Genomic DNA, 19,013 nt, shown 5'->3' on the forward strand with positions numbered 1-19,013 from the left:
TGTGATGATCGTTAAAATTCACTTGTGGAAACTCACAGGTGTGGGTAAAGTGAACATCACACCTGAAACCAGATAAAAAGATGAGGACATTCAATCCTTGCACTGTGTGTCCCTGTGTGCCACACTAAGCATGGAGAATAAAAAGAGAACTGTCTGAGGACTTGAGAACCAAAATTGTTGAAAAATATCAACAATCTCAAGGTAACAAGTCCATATACAGAGATCTTGATGTTCCTTTGTCCTTAAGGCGCAACATAATCCAGAAGTTCACAACCCATGGCACTGTAGCTAACCTCCTTGGATGGCAGTGATAAATTGATGAAAGGTTGCAACGCAGCATAGTCTGGATGGTAGATGAGCAGCCCCAATCAAGCTCCAAATAGATTCTAGCTGTCTAGGCTCAGGGTGCATCAGTGTATCTATCTGTTGACATTTGTATGAAACACAATGCTATGGCCTGAGACCCAAGAGGACCCCCACTGCTGACACAAGGACATAAAAAGTAAAACTTCAGTTTGCCAAAATGTACTTGAGTAAGCCAAAGTCCTGGGAAAATGTCTTGTGGACACAGGAGTCCAAGATAGATCTTTTTGATAAAGCACCCCTCATTCCACTGTTTACTGAAAACGGAATGATGCCTACAAAGAAAGGAACACAGTACTTACAGTCAAATATAGTTGAGGTTCAAAGATGATTTTGGATAGTTTTGCTGCCTCTGGCACTCGGTGCCTTGACTGTGTGCAAGGCATCATTAAATCTGAAGATTACCAAAGGATTTTGGGTCACAATGTAGTGCCAAGTGTCAGAAAGCTGAGTTTGCATCCTAGGTCATAGGTCTTCCAGCAGGACAATGACCCCAAACATACTTTAAGAAGTCCATCCAGAAATGGATGGAAACAAAGGGCTGGAGAGTTTTAAAGAGGACAACAAAGAGTCCATATCTAAATCCCATTGGACATCAGTGGACTGATCTTAAAACCGCTGTTACCAGAAGACACCTTTCAAATGAGACCTGGAGCAGTTGCAAAAGAAGAGTGGTCCAAAATTCCAGTTGAGAGAAGAAACTTGCTAATGGTTATGGGAAGCGATTGATTGCAGTTATTCCAAAAGGAGTGCAACCAAATTATGAGCTGGATGTGCCAACAATTTTGTCCGACCCATTTTTGGCGTGTTATGTGAAATTATGTCCAATTTTCCTTTTTTTGTGTTGTTCCAATAGACACAAAGGAAATAAACATGCATAACAAAACATTTGCAAATGCATAATTTTCTGGAAGAAATTCTAGACTGCCAACACTTGACTGTATACAGTGGGTACGGAAAGTATTCAGACCCCTTTACATTTTTCACTCTTTGTTTCACTGCAGCCATTTGGAAAATTCAAAAAAGTTCATTTTTTTTCCTCAATGTACACTCTGCACCCCATCTTAATGGAAAAAACCCCAGAAATGTAGAAATTTTTGCAAATTTATTGAAAAAAAAAAAAAAACAAATATCACATGGTCATAAGTATTCAGACCCTTTTCTCAGACACTCCTATTTATGTCATATGCGGTCCATTTCCTTGTGATCCTCCTTGAGATGGTTCTACTTCATTGGAGTCCAGCTGTGTTTAATTAAACGGATAGGACTTGATTTGTAAAGGCACGCACCTGTCTATATAAGACCTCACAGCTCAGTGTATGTCAGACCAAATGGGAATCAAGAGGTCAAAGAAACTGACAAAGGAGCTCAGATCTGGCCAAGGATACAAAAGAATTTCTGCAGTACTCAAGGTTCCTAATAGCATAGTGGCCTCCATAATCCTTAAATAGAAAAAGTTTGGGACCACCAGAAGTCTTCCTAGACCTGGGCATCCAGCCAATTGTGGGAGAAGAGCCTTGGTGAGAGAGGTAAAGAAGATCCTGAAGATCACTGTGGCTGAGCTTATGACCTGCCCAATACAATCCCAACAGTGAAACATGGTGGTAGCAGCATCATGCTATGGGGGTGATTTTCAGCTGCAGGGAAAGGACAACTGGTTGCCATCGAAGGAAACATGAATGCAGCCAAATACAGAGATATCCTGGATGAAAACCTCTTCCAAAGTGTTCTGGACCTCAGACTTGGCCGAAGGTTCACCTTCCAATAAGACAATGACCCTAAGCACACAGCTAAAAAAACAAAGGAGTGCTTTGAATCAACTCTGTGACCATTCTTGATGGACCTGCCAGAGCCCTGACCTAATCCGAATTGAGCATCTCTGGAGACCTGAAAATGTCTGTCCACCAACGTTCTCACCATCCAACCTGACAGAACTGGAGAGGATCTGCAAGGAAGAATGACAGAGGATCCCCAAATCCAGGTGTGAAAAACTGTAGCTGTACTAGCTCAAAAGGGTGCTTCTACTCAATACTTTGCAAAGGGTCTGAATACTTATGACCATTTGATATTTCAGTTTTTCTTTTCTAATACATTTGCAAAAATTTCTACATTTCTGTTTTTCTCAGTCAAGATGGGGTGCAGAATGAACATCAATAAGAAAAAAAATTACCAAATGGCTGCAATGAAATAAAGAGTGAAAAATTTAAAAGGGGTCTTAATATTTTCCGTGCCCCCTGGTATTTGGTACCTTATCACTATCATATTCCACCTGCTTAACCCACTGCTTGTTTCCCCTCCATTCTACCATTACAGCTAATTGTGTTTCCAGGGAATAGTTTAAAAACTTTAGGGTGACAACTTCCTCTCTTTTCTGGAAGGGACAAAACCACTTGCTTAATTCAGGCTTTTTTGCAGTTCACAAAATTTGGTTTATAATTCTCCCTAATAGTTCTTCACCATACTCATGCTAGAGTGTTATTGAGAACATACAACAATTTTATCTTGACATAATCAAACTGCCATTGAAAGGGGAATGAGTTTCCTCTAGATCACAAATCTCCTATTTTTTTGCTGGAAGAAAATTTCAATGCATATTTAACAATTGATTACACCCTACAGATCTCCATTACAGCATGAAAATAAGCAAGTTTGTAATGGACTTGCTCTTTATCTACTGTCATTCTCTTGCAATGAGAGCTTTCATAGGGTATATAAGAGATGGACAATTGGAACCTGATCCAGTATGCACAGTAGTTAAATTCCAGGCTGAGGAGTCAAGTCATAAGATCCCAGTCAGCTTTCTCCAACCCATTATTTTTTATACAGCAGTTAGCTTCTCACATCAATTCCCTCCCTCTGGGCTCCTGTTATTGGTCCTCTAATAAACAACTGCAAAATATATGCTGAATCTAAAATACTTCAGAAATAGGATTAAAAATGTTTCTTTGGTTCTTACATTAAAGGCCCTTTCATGTCAGAATAATGAATGATAAAAATATTGCAAGCTGCTAATGATGTATTTGAGACAATCACATGAGTGGATCCAAAAAGAAATAAAAAAGACTGATTTTTGCCATCATGTTTGGCTCAAAAATGGACACAGACACAGCATGTGTGATTTCAGAAACAGCAAATGTCATTGCAGACAAAGTAACATAGTAACATAGTTATTAAGGTTGAAGGGAAACTTTAAGTCCATCTAGTTCAACCCATATCCTGTCTTAAGGCCCTTTTACATTTAGCGATGCATCAGCGATCCGACGAGCGATCCGACGCGGTCAGGATCGCTGGTGCATCGCTAAATGATCGCTAGTGAGCTTTCATACAGAAAGACCTCACAGTGATTCAGCAGCGACGCAGCGCACGATACTTACCTTTCACACACAGCGATCCTGCGTCCTCCCACCCGCGTCCAGCGTCGCTCATCGTCACAGCAGGAAGCCCAGCAGGAAGCGCCCGACGAGAAATGGAGCCGGACATTCTCGCGCGATCAGCGATGGACAGCGGGGGAGCCGGTCGTTGGTAAGTATCACACATAGCGATATCGCTAGCAATATCGCTATAACGTCACAAAACCGGTGACGTTTTAGCGATATTGCTAGCGATATCGCTTAGTGTAAAACCCCCTTTAACATGTTGATCCAGAGGAAGGCAAAAAAAAACCCATGTGGCAAACAGAAAGCTTTACATTGGGGAAAAAAATTCCTTCCCGACTCTACATATGGTAATCAGACTAGCTCCCTGGATCAACAAAATATTAAGGAAACTAGTGTATATACCCTGTAATATTATACTTTTCAAGAAAGGCATCCAGGCCCTTCTTAAATCTTAATAGGGAATCACTCATTACAACATCATATGGCAGAGAGTTCCATAGTCTCACTGCTCTTACAGTAAAGAATCCACGTCTGTGAGTATGCTTAAACCTTCTTTCCTCCAGACGTAGAGAATGCCCCCTTTTCCCCGTCACAGGTCTAAGAGTAAAAAGATCATTAGAAAGGTCTTGGTATTGTCCCCGCATATATTTACACATTGTAATAAGATCACCCCTAAGCCTTCGATTTTCCAAACTAAATAACCCCGATTGTAATAACCTGTCTTGGTATTGCACACCCCCTAGTTCCCTAATAACCTTGGTCGCTCTTCTCTGCACCGGCTCCAGTTCAGCTATGTCTTTCTTATACACCGGAGACCAGAACTGTACACAGTATTCTAAGTGTGGTCGCACTAGTGACTTGTATAGAGGTAAAATTATGTTCTCCTAATGAGCATCTTTTAATGCATCCCATTATTTTATTTGCCTTTGCAGCAGCTGCCTGACACTGGCCGCTAAATGTGAGTTTGTCGTCCACCCATACACCCAGGTCTTTTTCAGTGAGTTTTGCCCAGTGTTTTACAATTAAGCACATAATTATACATCTTGTTTGTTCTACCCAAGTGCATGACCTTACATTTATCCCCATTAAAGCTCATTTGCCATTTATCAGCCCAAGGTTCTAGTTTACATAAATCCTCCTGTAATATAAAATTGTCCTCCTCTGTATTGATTACCCTGCAGAGTTTAGTGTCATCTGCAAATATTGAAATTCTACTCTCTATGCCCCCTACAAGGTCATTAATATGTTAAAAATCGGGCCCAAAACTGACCCCTGTGGTACCCCACTGCTAACCGTGACCCAGTCCGAGTGTGCTCCATTAATAACCACCCTTTGTTTCCTATCCCTGAGCCAGCTCTTAACCCACCTACACATATTTTCCCCTATCCCCATTGCTCTCATTTTATGTATCAACCTTTTGTGTGACACCGTATCAAAAGCTTTTGAAAAGTCCATGTACACCACGTCCACTGCATTCCCTTGGTCCAGTCCTGAACTTACCTCTTCATAAAAGCTTATCAGATTAGTCTGAAAGGAACAGTCCCTTGTAAACCCATGTTGATAAAGGGTCATGAGGTTATTCTTCTTCAGATACTCCAGTATAGTATCTCTTAGAAAACCCTCCAAGATTTTACCCACAGTTGAGGTTAAACTTATTGGCCTATAATTTCCACGTTCCGTTTTTGTCCCCTTTTTAAATACTGGCACCACATTTGCCATACGCCAGTCCTGTGGTACAGACCCTGTTATTATGGAATCTTTAAAGATTAAAAATAATGGTCTATCCATGACTGTGCTTAATTCCTGCAGTACTCGGGGGTGTATCCCATCCGGGCCCGGGGATTTGTCAATTTTAGTGATTTTTAGATGCCGCTGTACTTCCTGCTGGGTTAAGCAGGTGACATTTAATAGAGAATTTTTATCACTGATCATGTTATCTGTCATGGGATTTTCTTGTGTAAATAATGTTGAAAAAAGTCATTTAGCATATTAGCTTTTTCCTCATCCTCACCCACCATTTCGCCCAGAATATTTTTTAAAGAGGCCAACACAATCATTTCTTAGCTTCTTACTATTTACATACAGCATTTAGAGTAAACTTCCTTCTCCAACATTTTTTTTTAATCTTTTTACAGAAACAGGCTCACCTTCATCCACATAGAGCTTGGAGACACAGTAAAACTGCTTGTGTGTGATCAGATTTGGCAACCCTCTAAAAAGGCTGCGACAAGTTTTACATTCAAATATAGTGTCTACTTCTCGTAAGAGCATCAGTCTAAGTTGTTTTGTTCCTATAAAAAAAAAAACAAAAAACAAACAAATAAAGCAAATATAACCTCTAGTTATAACTGTATATACATATATACAAACTATAGCAAAGGCTCCTGCAGCAAAATTCAATGAAAGGAGGCCTCTGGGGAAAGCTTCATAAAGAAGAACTTTCACCAGGTCAAAAGTGGCCATTTTTGTATTCTTGCTGCTCTCCTGAGTACTTTGTTTTTTATCTTAAAAATTCTCTCGAGTTCCAACGATATGTGACCTTTTTATTTAGTTCTAATTTTATGTTTATTACAGAAGGATGTCTGGTATATATGTGTGAAAAACCAAAACAAAACAGACCTAAAAAATAGCTATTATTCATGTATTCCTCAAAAAAGCTCAAAAATATATAAAAGCAAGTGGATCAGATGTAGATACACAGTAGTCATAGGTCAGGTCAAATGTTACATTAAGTGATGGAAAAATAACTAGAGAGCAGAAAACTGATACTCCATTTCCTTAAATGGCAGCAGTGGTTGGCACCTTATGGGGAAACGAATTGGCGCTCCCGCTCCACATAGACTGAACCTGTCTGACCCTGAAGGAGATCCCTCACCAAGCCATCACCAATACCCATAAAGTTCTTAAGTGCTTACTGATTTATGAACCTAATAATATGATGTTTAATGAGTGGCTGCTGAATTTATACACAAGTTATAATAAAGTGCTCACTACCTGGTAGGAATTTAATTTTTAGGCGAATGTGCCTCTTATAGAAAGCCGTCAGGTCAGTCGAAATAGGTATTAACATGGGTAGGCCTAGACATGGTATAGTGAGGCTCACAAGCAGATTATGTGTATTCAAATATGTCCATATTCAACATTTAGGCTGGTAGTGCAAGCTCTTTCTCAGAGCAGGAGACAGAAAATACTGTCACCATAACCAGATTAGATCATTTAGGGTTAAAAGTATAGTAGTCATAAATGTGCCAGCCAAAATATACCAAAGGATCAACTGGAAGATAGAGCCAAATAATCCTTAAATACAGGTATTACTCTAGCAGGACGAAGCACATGTGAGCACATAGAATGCAGGTGCAATGTCAATAATATCAAGCATACATATTCACAGTGGGAGTTCAAATAGACTCCTAATCAAAATATATTGGTGTCACTTATCTTTTAGCATCCCGATGAGTTTCCCCCCCTCAAAGATAAAATCAGGGGTTCATCAGGGGATTAAGGGTGAAGGTCTCCAATAAGCTCCTATCACTCAGACAGCATATCAAAAGGTCTTGAATGCGTCTAGCTTGAATGCGTCTCGACTGGCCTGCAAATTCTACAGCTAGATATGAGGAACATTAAGTTCCTACCAGATAGTGAGCACTTAGGCTACTTTCACACATCCGGTGTGTGGGGTCCGGCGGCGTGCGGCGAAAAGCCGGGCCGCCGGATCCGGCCTGCAGCCGTGACACCGGATGTGTGTGCGGCGAGACGATACGGCTCGGACATTATTAAAGGAGCCACAGGACGAGGTGGACAGAGGCAGCCAATGAGACAGCTGCTGAAAGGGAGGTGAGGGGAGGAGAGGAGAGGGAAGGAGAGGGGAGGGGGGTGGAGAGAGAGAGACATGGGGGGTTAACACTTAGTGTCCAGGCAAGAGAATCTCTCTCTCTTGCCGGGCACTTGTGGGGTTAACCCCACAGAGAGATCTCTCTCTCTCACCCAGACACTGTGAGTGTTAACCCCACAAGTGCCCGGCGAGAGAGATCTCTCACAAGTGTCCGGGTGACAGAGAGAGATCTCTCTCTCTCTCGCCGGGCACTTGTGGGGTTAACATTCACAGAGTCCGGGCATGCGCTGTGGAAAAAGCCGGTCCGGCGCTGACAAAAAACGTTGCAGGGAACGTTTTTTGCAGATGCCGGACGGCTAATTTATGCCGTGTCCGGCAACAACCGGACACGACGCATAACCATCCGGCACGATGCGGCACCCATGAAAGCTTATGGGACAAAACCGGATCTGGTGCTGGATACGTTATTAAAAATTTCGCCGCATCGTGCCGGATGACAAAAACCTGATGTGTGAAAGAGGCCTTATTATAACTTGTGTATAAATTCAGCAGCCACTGATTAACCCCTTCACCCCCAAGGGTGGTTTGCACGTTCATGACCGGGCCAATTTTTACAATTCTGACCACTGTCCCTTTATGAGGTCATAACTCTGGAACGCTTCCATGGATCCCGGTGATTCTGACATTGTTTTCTCGTGACATATTGTACTTCATGTTACTGGTAAAATTTAATTCAAATAACTTGCGTTTATTTGTGAAAAAAATGGAAATTTGGCAAAAATTTTAAAAATTTCGCAATTTTCCAACTTTGAATTTTTATGCCCTTAAATCACAGAGATACGGCACACAAAAAACTTGATAACTAACATTTCCCACATGTTTACTTTACATCAGCACAATTTTGGAACCAAAATTTTTTTTTGTTAGGAAGTTATAAGGGTTAAAAGTTGACCAGCGATTTCTCATTTTTACAACACCATTTTATTTTTAGGACCACATCACATTTGAAGCCACTTTGAGGGGTCTATAGGATAGAAAATACCCAAAAGTGACACCATTCTAAAAACTGCACCCCTTAAGGTGCTCAAAACCACATTCAAGAAGTTTATTAACCCTTTAGGTGCGTCACAGGATTTTTTTTGAATATTTAAAAAAAAAATGAACATCTAACTTTTTTTCACAAAAAAAGTACTTCAGGTTCAATTTTTTTTATTTTACCAAGGGTAACAGGAGAAATTGGACTGCTAAAGTTATTGTGCAATTTGTCCTGAGTACGCTGATACCTGATTTGTGGGGGGGAACGACTGTTTCGGCGCATGGCAGAGCTCAGAATGGAAGGAGTGCCGTTTGACTTTTTCAATGCAAAATTGGCTGGAATTCAGATCGGACGCCATGTCACGTTTGGAGAGTCCCTGATGTACCTAAACAGTGGAAACCCCCTACAAGTGACCCCATTTTGGAAACTAGACCCCCCAAGGAACTTATCTAGATATGTGGTGAGAACTTTGAACCCACAAGGGCTTTACAGAAGTTTATAACGTACAGCGGTACGATTAAAAAAGTCATATTTTTTCCACAAAAATGATCTTTTCACCCCAATTTTTATTTTCCCAAGGGTAACAGGACCCTAAAAGTTATTGTGCAATTTGTCCTGAGTATGCTGATACCCCACATGTGGGGGTAAACCACTATTTGGGCGCATGGCAGAGCTCGGAAGGGAAGGCAGCGCCATTTGACGTTTTTGGCTGGAATTGAGATCGGACATCATGTCGCGATTGGAAAACCCCTGATGTACCAAAACAGTGGAAACCCCCCACAAATGACACCATTTTGGAAACTAGACCCCCTAAGGAACTTATCTAGATGTGTGGTGAGAACTTTGAAACCCCAAGGGCTTCACAGAAGTTTATAACATAAAGCCGTACAATTAAAAAATCATATTTTTTCCACAAAAATGATCTTTTCACCCTCAATTCTTATTTTTCCAAGGGTAACAGCACCCTAAAAGTTATTGTGCAATTTGTTCTGAGTATACTGATACCCCACATGTGGGGGTAAACCACTATTTGGGCGCATGGCAGAGCTCGGAAGGGAAGGCAGCGCCATTTGACGTTTTTGGCTGGAATTGAGATCGGACATCATGTCGCGATTGGAAAACCCCTGATGTACCAAAACAGTGGAAACCCCCCACAAATGACACCATTTTGGAAACTAGACCCCCTAAGGAACTTATCTAGATGTGTGGTGAGAACTTTGAAACACCAAGGGCTTCACAGAAGTTTATAACATAAAGCCGTACAATTAAAAAATCATATTTTTTCCACAAAAATGATCTTTTCACCCTCAATTCTTATTTTTCCAAGGGTAACAGCACCCTAAAAGTTATTGTGCAATTTGTTCTGAGTACACTGATACCCCACATGTGGGGGTAAACCACTATTTGGGCGCATGGCAGAGCTCGGAAGGGAAGCAGCGCCATTTGACGTTTTTGGCTGGAATTGAGATCGGACACCATGTCGCGATTGGAAAACCCCTGATGTACCAAAACAGTGGAAACCCCCCACAAATGTCACCATTTTGGAAACTAGACCCCCTAAGGAATTATCTAGATGTGTGGTGAGAACTTTGAACCCCCCAGTGCTTCACAGTAGTTTATAACGCCCGGGCGTGAAAATAAAAAATTCGTATTTTTTCCACAAACATGATCTTTTAGTCACCATTTTTTTTATTTTCCCAAGGGTAACAGGAGAAATTAGACCCCAAAAGTTGTTGTCCAATTTGTCCTGAGTACGCTGACACCCCATATGTGGAAGAAAACTACTGTATGGACACACGTCAGGGCTCGGAAGGAAAGTAGTGACGTTTTGGAATGCAGACTTTGATGGAATGGTCTGCGGGTGTCATGTTGCCTTTGGAGAGCCCCTAATGTACCTAAACAGTGGAAACACCCACAAATGACCCCATTTTGGAAACGAGAACCCCTAAGGAACTTATCTAGGTGTGTGGTGAGCACTTTGAACCCCCAAGGGCTTCACAGAAGTTTATAATGCCCGGGCATGAAAATAAAAAAATCGTATTTTTTCCACAAACATGATCAATTAGTCCCCAATTTTTTCATTTTCCCAAGGGTAACAGGAGAAATTGGACCCCAAAAGTTGTTGTCCAATTTGTCCTGAGTAGGCTGATACCCTACATGTGGGGGTAAAACACTGTTTGGGCGCATGGCAGAGCTTGGAAGGGAAGGAGCACCATATGACTTTTTCAACTCAGAATTGGCTGGAATTGAGATCAGACACAATGTTGCATTTGGAGAGCCCCTGATGTGCCCAAACAGTGGAAACCCCCAATTCTAACTCCAACCCGAACCCCAACACACCCCTAACCCTAATCTCAGCCCTAACCCTAGCCCTAACCCTAGCCCTAACCCTAGCCCTAACCCTAGCCCTAACCCTAATGGAAAAATGGAAATACATTTTTTTAATTTTATTATTTTTCCCTAACTAAGGGGGTGATAACGGGGGGTTTGATTTACTAATTATGGCGGTTTTTATTTTTGGCAACTGTCGCACGCTGAAAGACGCTTTTTATTGTAAAAATAGCTTTTGCATCACCACATATTGAGAGCTATAATTTTTCCGTATTTTGACCCACCGAGTCATGTGAGGTCTTATTTTTTGCAGGACAAGTTGACGTTTTTATCGGTACCATTTTCGGGCACGTGACATTTTTTGATCGCTTTTTATTCCGATTTTTGGGACTCAGAATGAACAAAAACCAGCATTTCATGAATTTCTTTTGGGGGGTGCGTTTACACCGTTCCGCGTGCGGTAAAATTGATAAAGCGGTTTTATTCTTCGGGTCAGTACGGTTACAGCGATACCTCATTTAGGTCGTTTTTTTATGTTTTGTCGGTTTTATGCAATGAAAACTATTTTATATAAAAAATAATTATTTTTGCATCGCTTTATTCTGCGAGCTATAACTTTTTTATTTTTTCGCTGATGATGCTGTGTGGCAGCTCGTTTTTTGCGGGACAAGATGACGTTTTCAGCGGTACCATGGATATTTATATGCGTCTTTTTGATCGCGCGTTATTACACTTTTTGTTTGGCGGTATGATAAATTATTATTTTTTGCTTCGTTTTTTATTTTTATTTTTTAAGGGCTTCGCTAAAGGGGTTAACTAATGGGACAGTTTTATAGGGCGGGTCGTTACGGACGCGGCAATACCTAATATGTGTACTTTTATTGTTTTGGGGTTTTTTTATTTTCAAAAAATTAATTTATTGGGGAATATTTTTTTTTTTTTTACTAATTTATTTGGCGATTTTTTAAAAATTATTTTTACACTTTTTTTTAATTTTTTTTTTACTTTATTACATAGTCCCAGGTGGGACATCACTGTCCTGTGACAGATCACTGATTTGTCACATCACAGATCACTGTGACAGATCAGCAATCTGTCACAGGCATTGAAGAAGACTTCCTCTTGCCTGCGCTTTGCAGGCACTGAGGAAGCCAGCTTCCTGCAGGCCCCCGAAGGCCCCCCCCTGGAGGAAAGGAGTCCCCCGCAGCAGCGCTGCACATTGCGCTGCCGTGGGGGGCTCAGGGAAGCACGGAGGGAGCCCCCTCCCTGCCGATGCTTCCCTTTAACTCCCGGTACACCGCGATCATGTTTGATCGCGGTGTGCAAGGGGTTAACGTGTCGGGGCCGGTCCGTGCCCGCCCCTGACACATTGTGCCGGGTGTCAGCTGTGATAATCAGCTGACACCCGGCCGCGATCAGCGGCGCTCACCACGTGGGCGCCGCTGATCGCGGTAGACGTACTATCCCGTCCATGGGCATAGGGGCCCGGGTCCCATGGACGGGATAGTACGTCTCATGTCAGGAAGGGGTTAAACATCATATTATCAGGTTCACAAATCAATAAGCACTATAGCACTTTATGGGTATTGGTAATGGCACGGTGAAAGATCTTCTTCATGGTCAGACACGTTCAGTCTACGTGGAGCGGGAGCGTCAATTAATTTCCCCATAAGGTGCCAACCACCACTGCCAGGTAAGGAAAGTATCACTTTTCTGTTCCCTAGTTATTTTTCCTTTACTTAATGTAACATTTGACCTAGCCTATGACTACTGTGAAACTGGACATTTTTGACCTGATGACAGATCCTCTTTAACCCCTTCACTCCCAAGGGTGGTTTGCACGTTCATGACCGGGCCAATTTTTTACAATTCTGACCACTGTACCTTTATGAGGTCATAACTCTGGAACGCTTCCATGGATCCCGGTGATTCTGACATTGTTATCTCGTGACATATTGTACTTCATGTTAGTGGTAAAATTTCATTCAAATAACTTGCGTTTATTTGTGAAAAAAACGGAAATTTGGCAAAAATTTTGAAAATTTCGCAATTTTCCAACTTTGAATTTTTATGCCCTTAAATCACAGAGATACGGCACACAAAAAACTTGATAACTAACATTTCCCACATGTTTACTTTACATCAGCACAATTTTGGAACCAAAATTTTTTTTTGTTAGGAAGTTATAAGGGTTAAAAGTTGACCAGCGATTTCTCATTTTTACAACACCATTTTATTTTTAGGACCACATCACATTTTAAGCCACTTTGAGGGGTCTATAGGATAGAAAATACCCAAAAGTGACACCATTCTAAAAACTGCACCCCTTAAGGTGCTCAAAACCACATTCAAGAAGTTTATTAACCCTTTAGGTGCGTCACAGGAATTTTTTTGAATATTTAAAAAAAAAATGAACATCTAACTTTTTTTCACAAAAAAAGTACTTCAGGTTCAATTTTTTTTATTTTACCAAGGGTAACAGGAGAAATTGGACTGCAAAAGTTATTGTGCAATTTGTCCTGAGTACGCTGATACCTGATTTGTGGGGGGGATCGACTGTTTCGGCGCATGGCAGAGCTCAGAATGGAAGGAGCGCCGTTTGACTTTTTCAATGCAAAATTGGCTGGAATTCAGATCGGACGCCATGTCACGTTTGGAGAGTCCCTGATGTACCTAAACAGTGGAAACCCCCTACAAGTGACCCCATTTTGGAAAATAGACCCCCCAAGGAACTTACCTAGATATGTGGTGAGAACTTTGAACCCACAAGGGCTTTACAGAAGTTTATAACGTACAGCGGTACAATTAAAAAATCATATTTTTTCCACAAAAATGATCTTTTCACCCCAATTTTTATTTTCCCAAGGGTAACAGGACCCTAAAAGTTATTGTGCAATTTGTCCTGAGTATGCTGATACCCCACATGTGGGGGTAAACCACTATTTGGGCGCATGGCAGTGCTCGGAAGGGAAGCAGCGCCATTTGACGTTTTTGGCTGGAATTGAGATCGGACACCATGTCGCGATTGGAAAACCCCTGATGTACCTAAACAGTGGAAACCCCTGACAAATGACACCATTTTGGAAACTAGACCCCCTAAGGAACTTATCTAGATGTGTGATGAGAACTTTGAACCCCCCAGTGCTTCACAGAAGTTTATAACGCCCGGGCGTGAAAATAAAAAATTCGTATTTTTTCCACAAACATGATCTTTTAGTCACCATTTTTTTTTATTTTCCCAAGGGTAACAGGAGAAATTGGACCCCAAAAGTTGTTGTCCAATTTGTCCTGAGTATGCTGATACCCCATATGTGGGAGAAAACCACTGTATGGGCACACATCGGGGCTCGGAAGGGAAGTAGTGACGTTTTGGAATGCAGACATTGATGGAATGGTCTGCGGGTGTCATGTTGCCTTTAGGGGCTCTCCAATGTACCTAAACAGTGGAAACCCCCCACAAATGACCCCATTTTGAAAACTAGACCCCCTAAGGAACTTATCTAGATGTGAGGTGAGCACTTTGAACCCCCAAGGGCTTCACAGAAGTTTATAATGCCAGGGCATGAAAATAAAAAAATCGTATTTTTTCCACAAACATGATCAATTAGTCCCCAATTTTTTTAATTTTCCCAAGGGTAACAGGAGAAATTGAACCCCAAAAGTTGTTGTCCAATTTGTCCTGAGTACGCTGACATATGTGGGAGAAAACTACTGTATGGACACACGTCAGGGCTCGGAAGGGAAGTAGTGACGTTTTGGAATGCAGACATTGATGGAATGGTCTGCAGGTGTCATGTTGCCTTTGGAGAGCCCCTGATGTACCTAAACTATTGAAACTCCCCACAAGTGACCCCATTTTGGACACTAGACCCCCCCACGGAACTTATCTAGATGTGTGGTGAGCACTTTGAACCTCCAAGTGCTTCACAGAAGTTTATAACGCTCGGACGTGAAAATAAAAAAATCATTTTTTTCCACAAAAATGATAATTTTGCCCCCAATTTTTTATTTTCCTAAGGGTAACAGGAGAAATTGGACCCCAAAAATTGTTTTGCAATTTGTCCTGAGTAGGCTGATACCCTACATGTGGGGGTAAAACACTGTTTGGGCGCATGGCAGAGCTTGGAAGGGAAGGAGCACCATATGACTTTTTCAACTCAGAATTGGCTGGAATTGAGATCAGACGCAATGTTGCATTTGGAGAGCCCCTGATGTGCCCAAACAGTGGAAACCCCCAATTCTAACTCCAACCCGAACCCCAACACACCCCTAACCCTAATCTCAGCCCTAACCCTAGCCCTAACCCTAACCCTAATGGAAAAATGGAAATAAATACATTTTTTTAATTTTATTATTTTTCCCTAACTAAGGAGGTGATAACAGGGGGTTTGATTTACTATTTATGGCGGTTTTTATTTTTGGAAGCTGTCGCACGCTAAAAGACGCTTTTTATTGTAAAAATAGTTTTTGCATCACCACATATTGAGAGCTATAATTTTTCCGTATTTTGACCCACCGAGTCATGTGAGGTCTTATTTTTTGCGGGACGAGTTGACGTTTTTAATCGGTACCATTTTCGGGCACGTGACATTTGTTGATCGCTTTTTATTCCGATTTTTGGGACGCAGAATGAACAAAAACCAGCGTTTCATGAATTTCTTTTGGGGGAGTGCGTTTACACCGTTCCGCGTGCGGTAAAATTGATAAAGCGGTTTTATTCTTCGGGTCAGTACGGTTACAGCGATACCTCATTTAGGTCGTTTTTTTATGTTTTGTCGGTTTTATGCAATGAAAACTATTTTATATAAAAAATAATTATTTTTGCATCGCTTTATTCTGCGAGCTATAAGTTTTTTATTTTTTCGCTGATGATGCTGTGTGGCGGCTCGTTTTTTGCGGGACAAGATGACATTTTCAGCGGTACCATGGATATTTATATGCGTCTTTTTGATCGCACGTTATTACACTTTTTGTTTGGCGGTATGATAAATCATTATTTTTTGCCTCGTTTTTTATTTTTATTTTTTAAGGGGTTCGCTAAAGGGGTTAACTAACGGGACAGTTTTATAGGGCGGGTCGTTACGGACGCGGCGATACCTAATATGTGTACTTTTATTGTTTTGTTTTTTTTATTTTCAAAAAATGAATTTATTGGGGAATATTTTTTTTTTTTTTTACTAATTTATTTGGCGATTTTTTTAAAATTATTTTTACACTTTTTTTTTTACTTTATTACATAGTCCCAGGTGGGACATCACTGTCCTGTGACAGATCGCTGATCTGTCACATCACAGATCACTGTGACAGATCAGCGATCTGTCACAGGCATTGAAGCAGACTTCCTCTTGCCTGCGCTTTGCAGGCACTGAGGAAGCCAGCTTCCTGCAGGCCCCCGGAGGTCCCCGTCGCCATATTGGATCCGGGGACCTGCAGGAAAGGAGCCCCCCGCAGCAGCGCTGCACATTGCGCTGCCGTGGGGGGCTCAGGGAAGCACGGAGGGAGCCCCCTCCCTGCCCATGCTTCCCTTTAACTCCCGGTACACCGCGATCATGTTTGATCGTGGTGTGCAAGGGGTTAACGTGTCGTCGGCGGTCCGTGACCGCCCCTGACACATTGTGCCGGGTGTCAGCTGTGATTATCAGCTGACACCCGGCCGCGATCAGCGGCGCTCACCACGTGGGCGCCGCTGATGGCTGAGACGTACTGTCCCGTCCATGGGCATAGGGGCCCAGGTCCCATGGACGGGATAGTACGTCGGATGGCAGGAAGGGGTTAAATCTGCTAATTTTAGAATAAAACAGAAGTTTAATGCTTGGTTATTAGTTTTAAACAAAGCTCTATAAGCTAATATTCTTGCTCCTAAGGCTACTTTCACACTTGAGTTTTTTTGCGCTGCGCACCGTGCGCAGTGCAAACGCACATAAAAAATGCATCATGCATTTGTGTGCGTTTTTTGCGGGTTTGGGTGCATTATTTAAAAAAACGCATGCTTTTTTTTGCACATACGTGCGCATTACCATGCGCACGTATGCACACCCATAGACTATAATGGGTGTTTTGCTGTAAAAAAAAACGCATTGCGTGCGCATGCGTTTTTTGGGGGCAAGTCGGACCCACAAAAAATGCAACAGAATGCATTTTGTGCGCCCGAGCGCACACTACAAAAAAACCTCATGCGCATACAAACGCGTACAAACGCATGTGTATGCACACCCATGTAAAAGATAGGGGGAAAAAATGCATGCTTTTTTTGCGCTAAAAAACAGCGCAAAAAAACGCAAGTGTGAAACCAGCCTAAAAAATTGTATATAACAGACCCTCCTCCAACCATACAAAATATTTCATATACACACAGTACAGACATGCATTGTGCCTAGTTTATAGTTTTAATGTTAAAGGAAACCTAACAGTTGATCCATGGGCCTCAGAGAGCGACTCCGTTTTGGCCAGTCTTCCCGAGACTGACAGGACTCTCCCTATGTTTGTGCAAGAACTGTCAGTCTGCAGGACCAGTGTAGGGAAAAGCCACCAGGAACCTGCCTTTTGGACTAAGCATTCCAGTTGCATTGTCCCTGGACAGCATATATATGTAGGTTTTCTCTGAAACGCCAATTTTTCCAGAGTGAACATGCATGGCTGCAAGAGCGGTGCTGGTTTATGATTCAGGCAGCCTGTGATTCAAGCAGCATGAATTAGCTGTCAAGATCCCAGTCAGTAAGGCTATGTTCACACCACTTAGGTGTCTATTCAATGAACAGTAATATATCTCTGGCACAGACATTTGGCATCTGCAGGCAGGTATATGTTCAGATACCTTTCATTCTACTTCCTGCATAAGACAAATCTTTACTGTTCTTCACTGTTTATAGACTATCAATTATATGTACAAAACTAACTAAACACGGCCCAATAGTGGGCAAATGCCATGAGTCAAATGGACATACAGGCGCTTCTCACAAAATTAGAATATCATCAAAAAGTTAACTTATTTCAGTTCTTCAATACAAAAAGTGAAACTCAGTATATAGTCATTACAAACAGAGTGATCTATTTCAAGTGTTTATTTCTATTAATGCTGATGATTATGGCTTACAGCCAATGAAAACCTGAAAGTCATTTTCTCAGTAAATTAGAATAATTAACAAAAAAAGGTCCCTCAGTCTGTTTCAGTAGGCTCCACAATCAAGGGAAAGACTGCTGACTTGACAGATGTCCTGAAGGCAGTCATTAACACACTCCACAAGAAGGGTAAGCCACAAAAGGTAATTGCTAAAGAAGCTGGCTGGTCACAGAGTGCTGTATCCAAGCATATTAGTGGAAAGTTGAGTGTAAGGAAAAAGTGTGGTTAAAAGAGGCACATAAGCAACCGGGATAACTGAAGCCTTGAAAGGATTGTTACGAAAAGGCCATTCAAAAATGTAGGGGATATTCACAAGGAGTGGACTGCTGCTGAAGTCATTGCTTCAAGAGCACCACACACAGACATATCCAGGACATGGGCTACAAGTGTCCCGATCCTTGTGTCAAGCCACTCATGACTAATAGACAACGCCAGAAGCGTCTTATCTGGGCCAAGGAGAAAAAACTGGACTGTTGCTCAGTGGTCCAAGGTGTTATCAGCAGGGCTGTGGGGTCGGGAAGCCAAACCTTCAACTCCTCAATTTCCATGACACCGACTCCAACTCCCTCATACATGGCTCATGTTTAAGCTTAAAGGTACTGTCACACTTAGCGATGCATCAGCGATCCCGACAAGCAATATGACGCTGTCAGGATCGCTGGTGCATCGCTAAGTGGTCGCTAGTGAGCTGCCACACAGGCAGATCTCACCAGCGACATCGCTGGGGACGGGGGTCGCTACTTACCTGTCACACTAGGCGATCATGCGTCCTCCCGCTCGGCTCCACAGGAAGCGCCGCAGGAAGCTGACGAGAAACAGTCCAGCCTGTTCTCGCGTGATCAGCGATAAGCAGTGGGGGAGCGGGTCGTAGGTAAGTATCACACACAGCGATATTGCTAGCAATATCGCTATAACGTCACAAGTTATAGCGATATTGCTAGAGATATCGCTTAG

At 42.1% G+C, this 19,013-nt stretch overlaps 1 protein-coding gene across 4 annotated transcripts in view; it reads right to left on the reverse strand.

The window, feature by feature from the left end:
• Positions 1–19,013, reverse strand: part of ZNF800 (zinc finger protein 800) — a 113,730-nt gene that overhangs the window by 30,339 nt on the left and 64,378 nt on the right. For 3 of the 4 annotated variants that reach the window (XM_073573423.1, XM_073573424.1, XM_073573426.1), the window contains one exon: positions 5,888–6,031. The exons of the other annotated variant lie outside the window; for it this stretch is intronic. In XM_073573423.1, the coding sequence (XP_073429524.1) occupies positions 5,888–6,031 (144 nt within the window). The remainder of the gene's footprint in view (positions 1–5,887; positions 6,032–19,013) is intronic. 4 annotated transcript variants of the gene reach the window in all.

This window comes from Dendrobates tinctorius, unplaced genomic scaffold (genome assembly GCF_039654945.1).
Source record: "Dendrobates tinctorius isolate UK_male_01 unplaced genomic scaffold, ASM3965494v1 ptg000035l, whole genome shotgun sequence".
Classification (NCBI taxonomy): domain Eukaryota; kingdom Metazoa; phylum Chordata; class Amphibia; order Anura; family Dendrobatidae; genus Dendrobates; species Dendrobates tinctorius.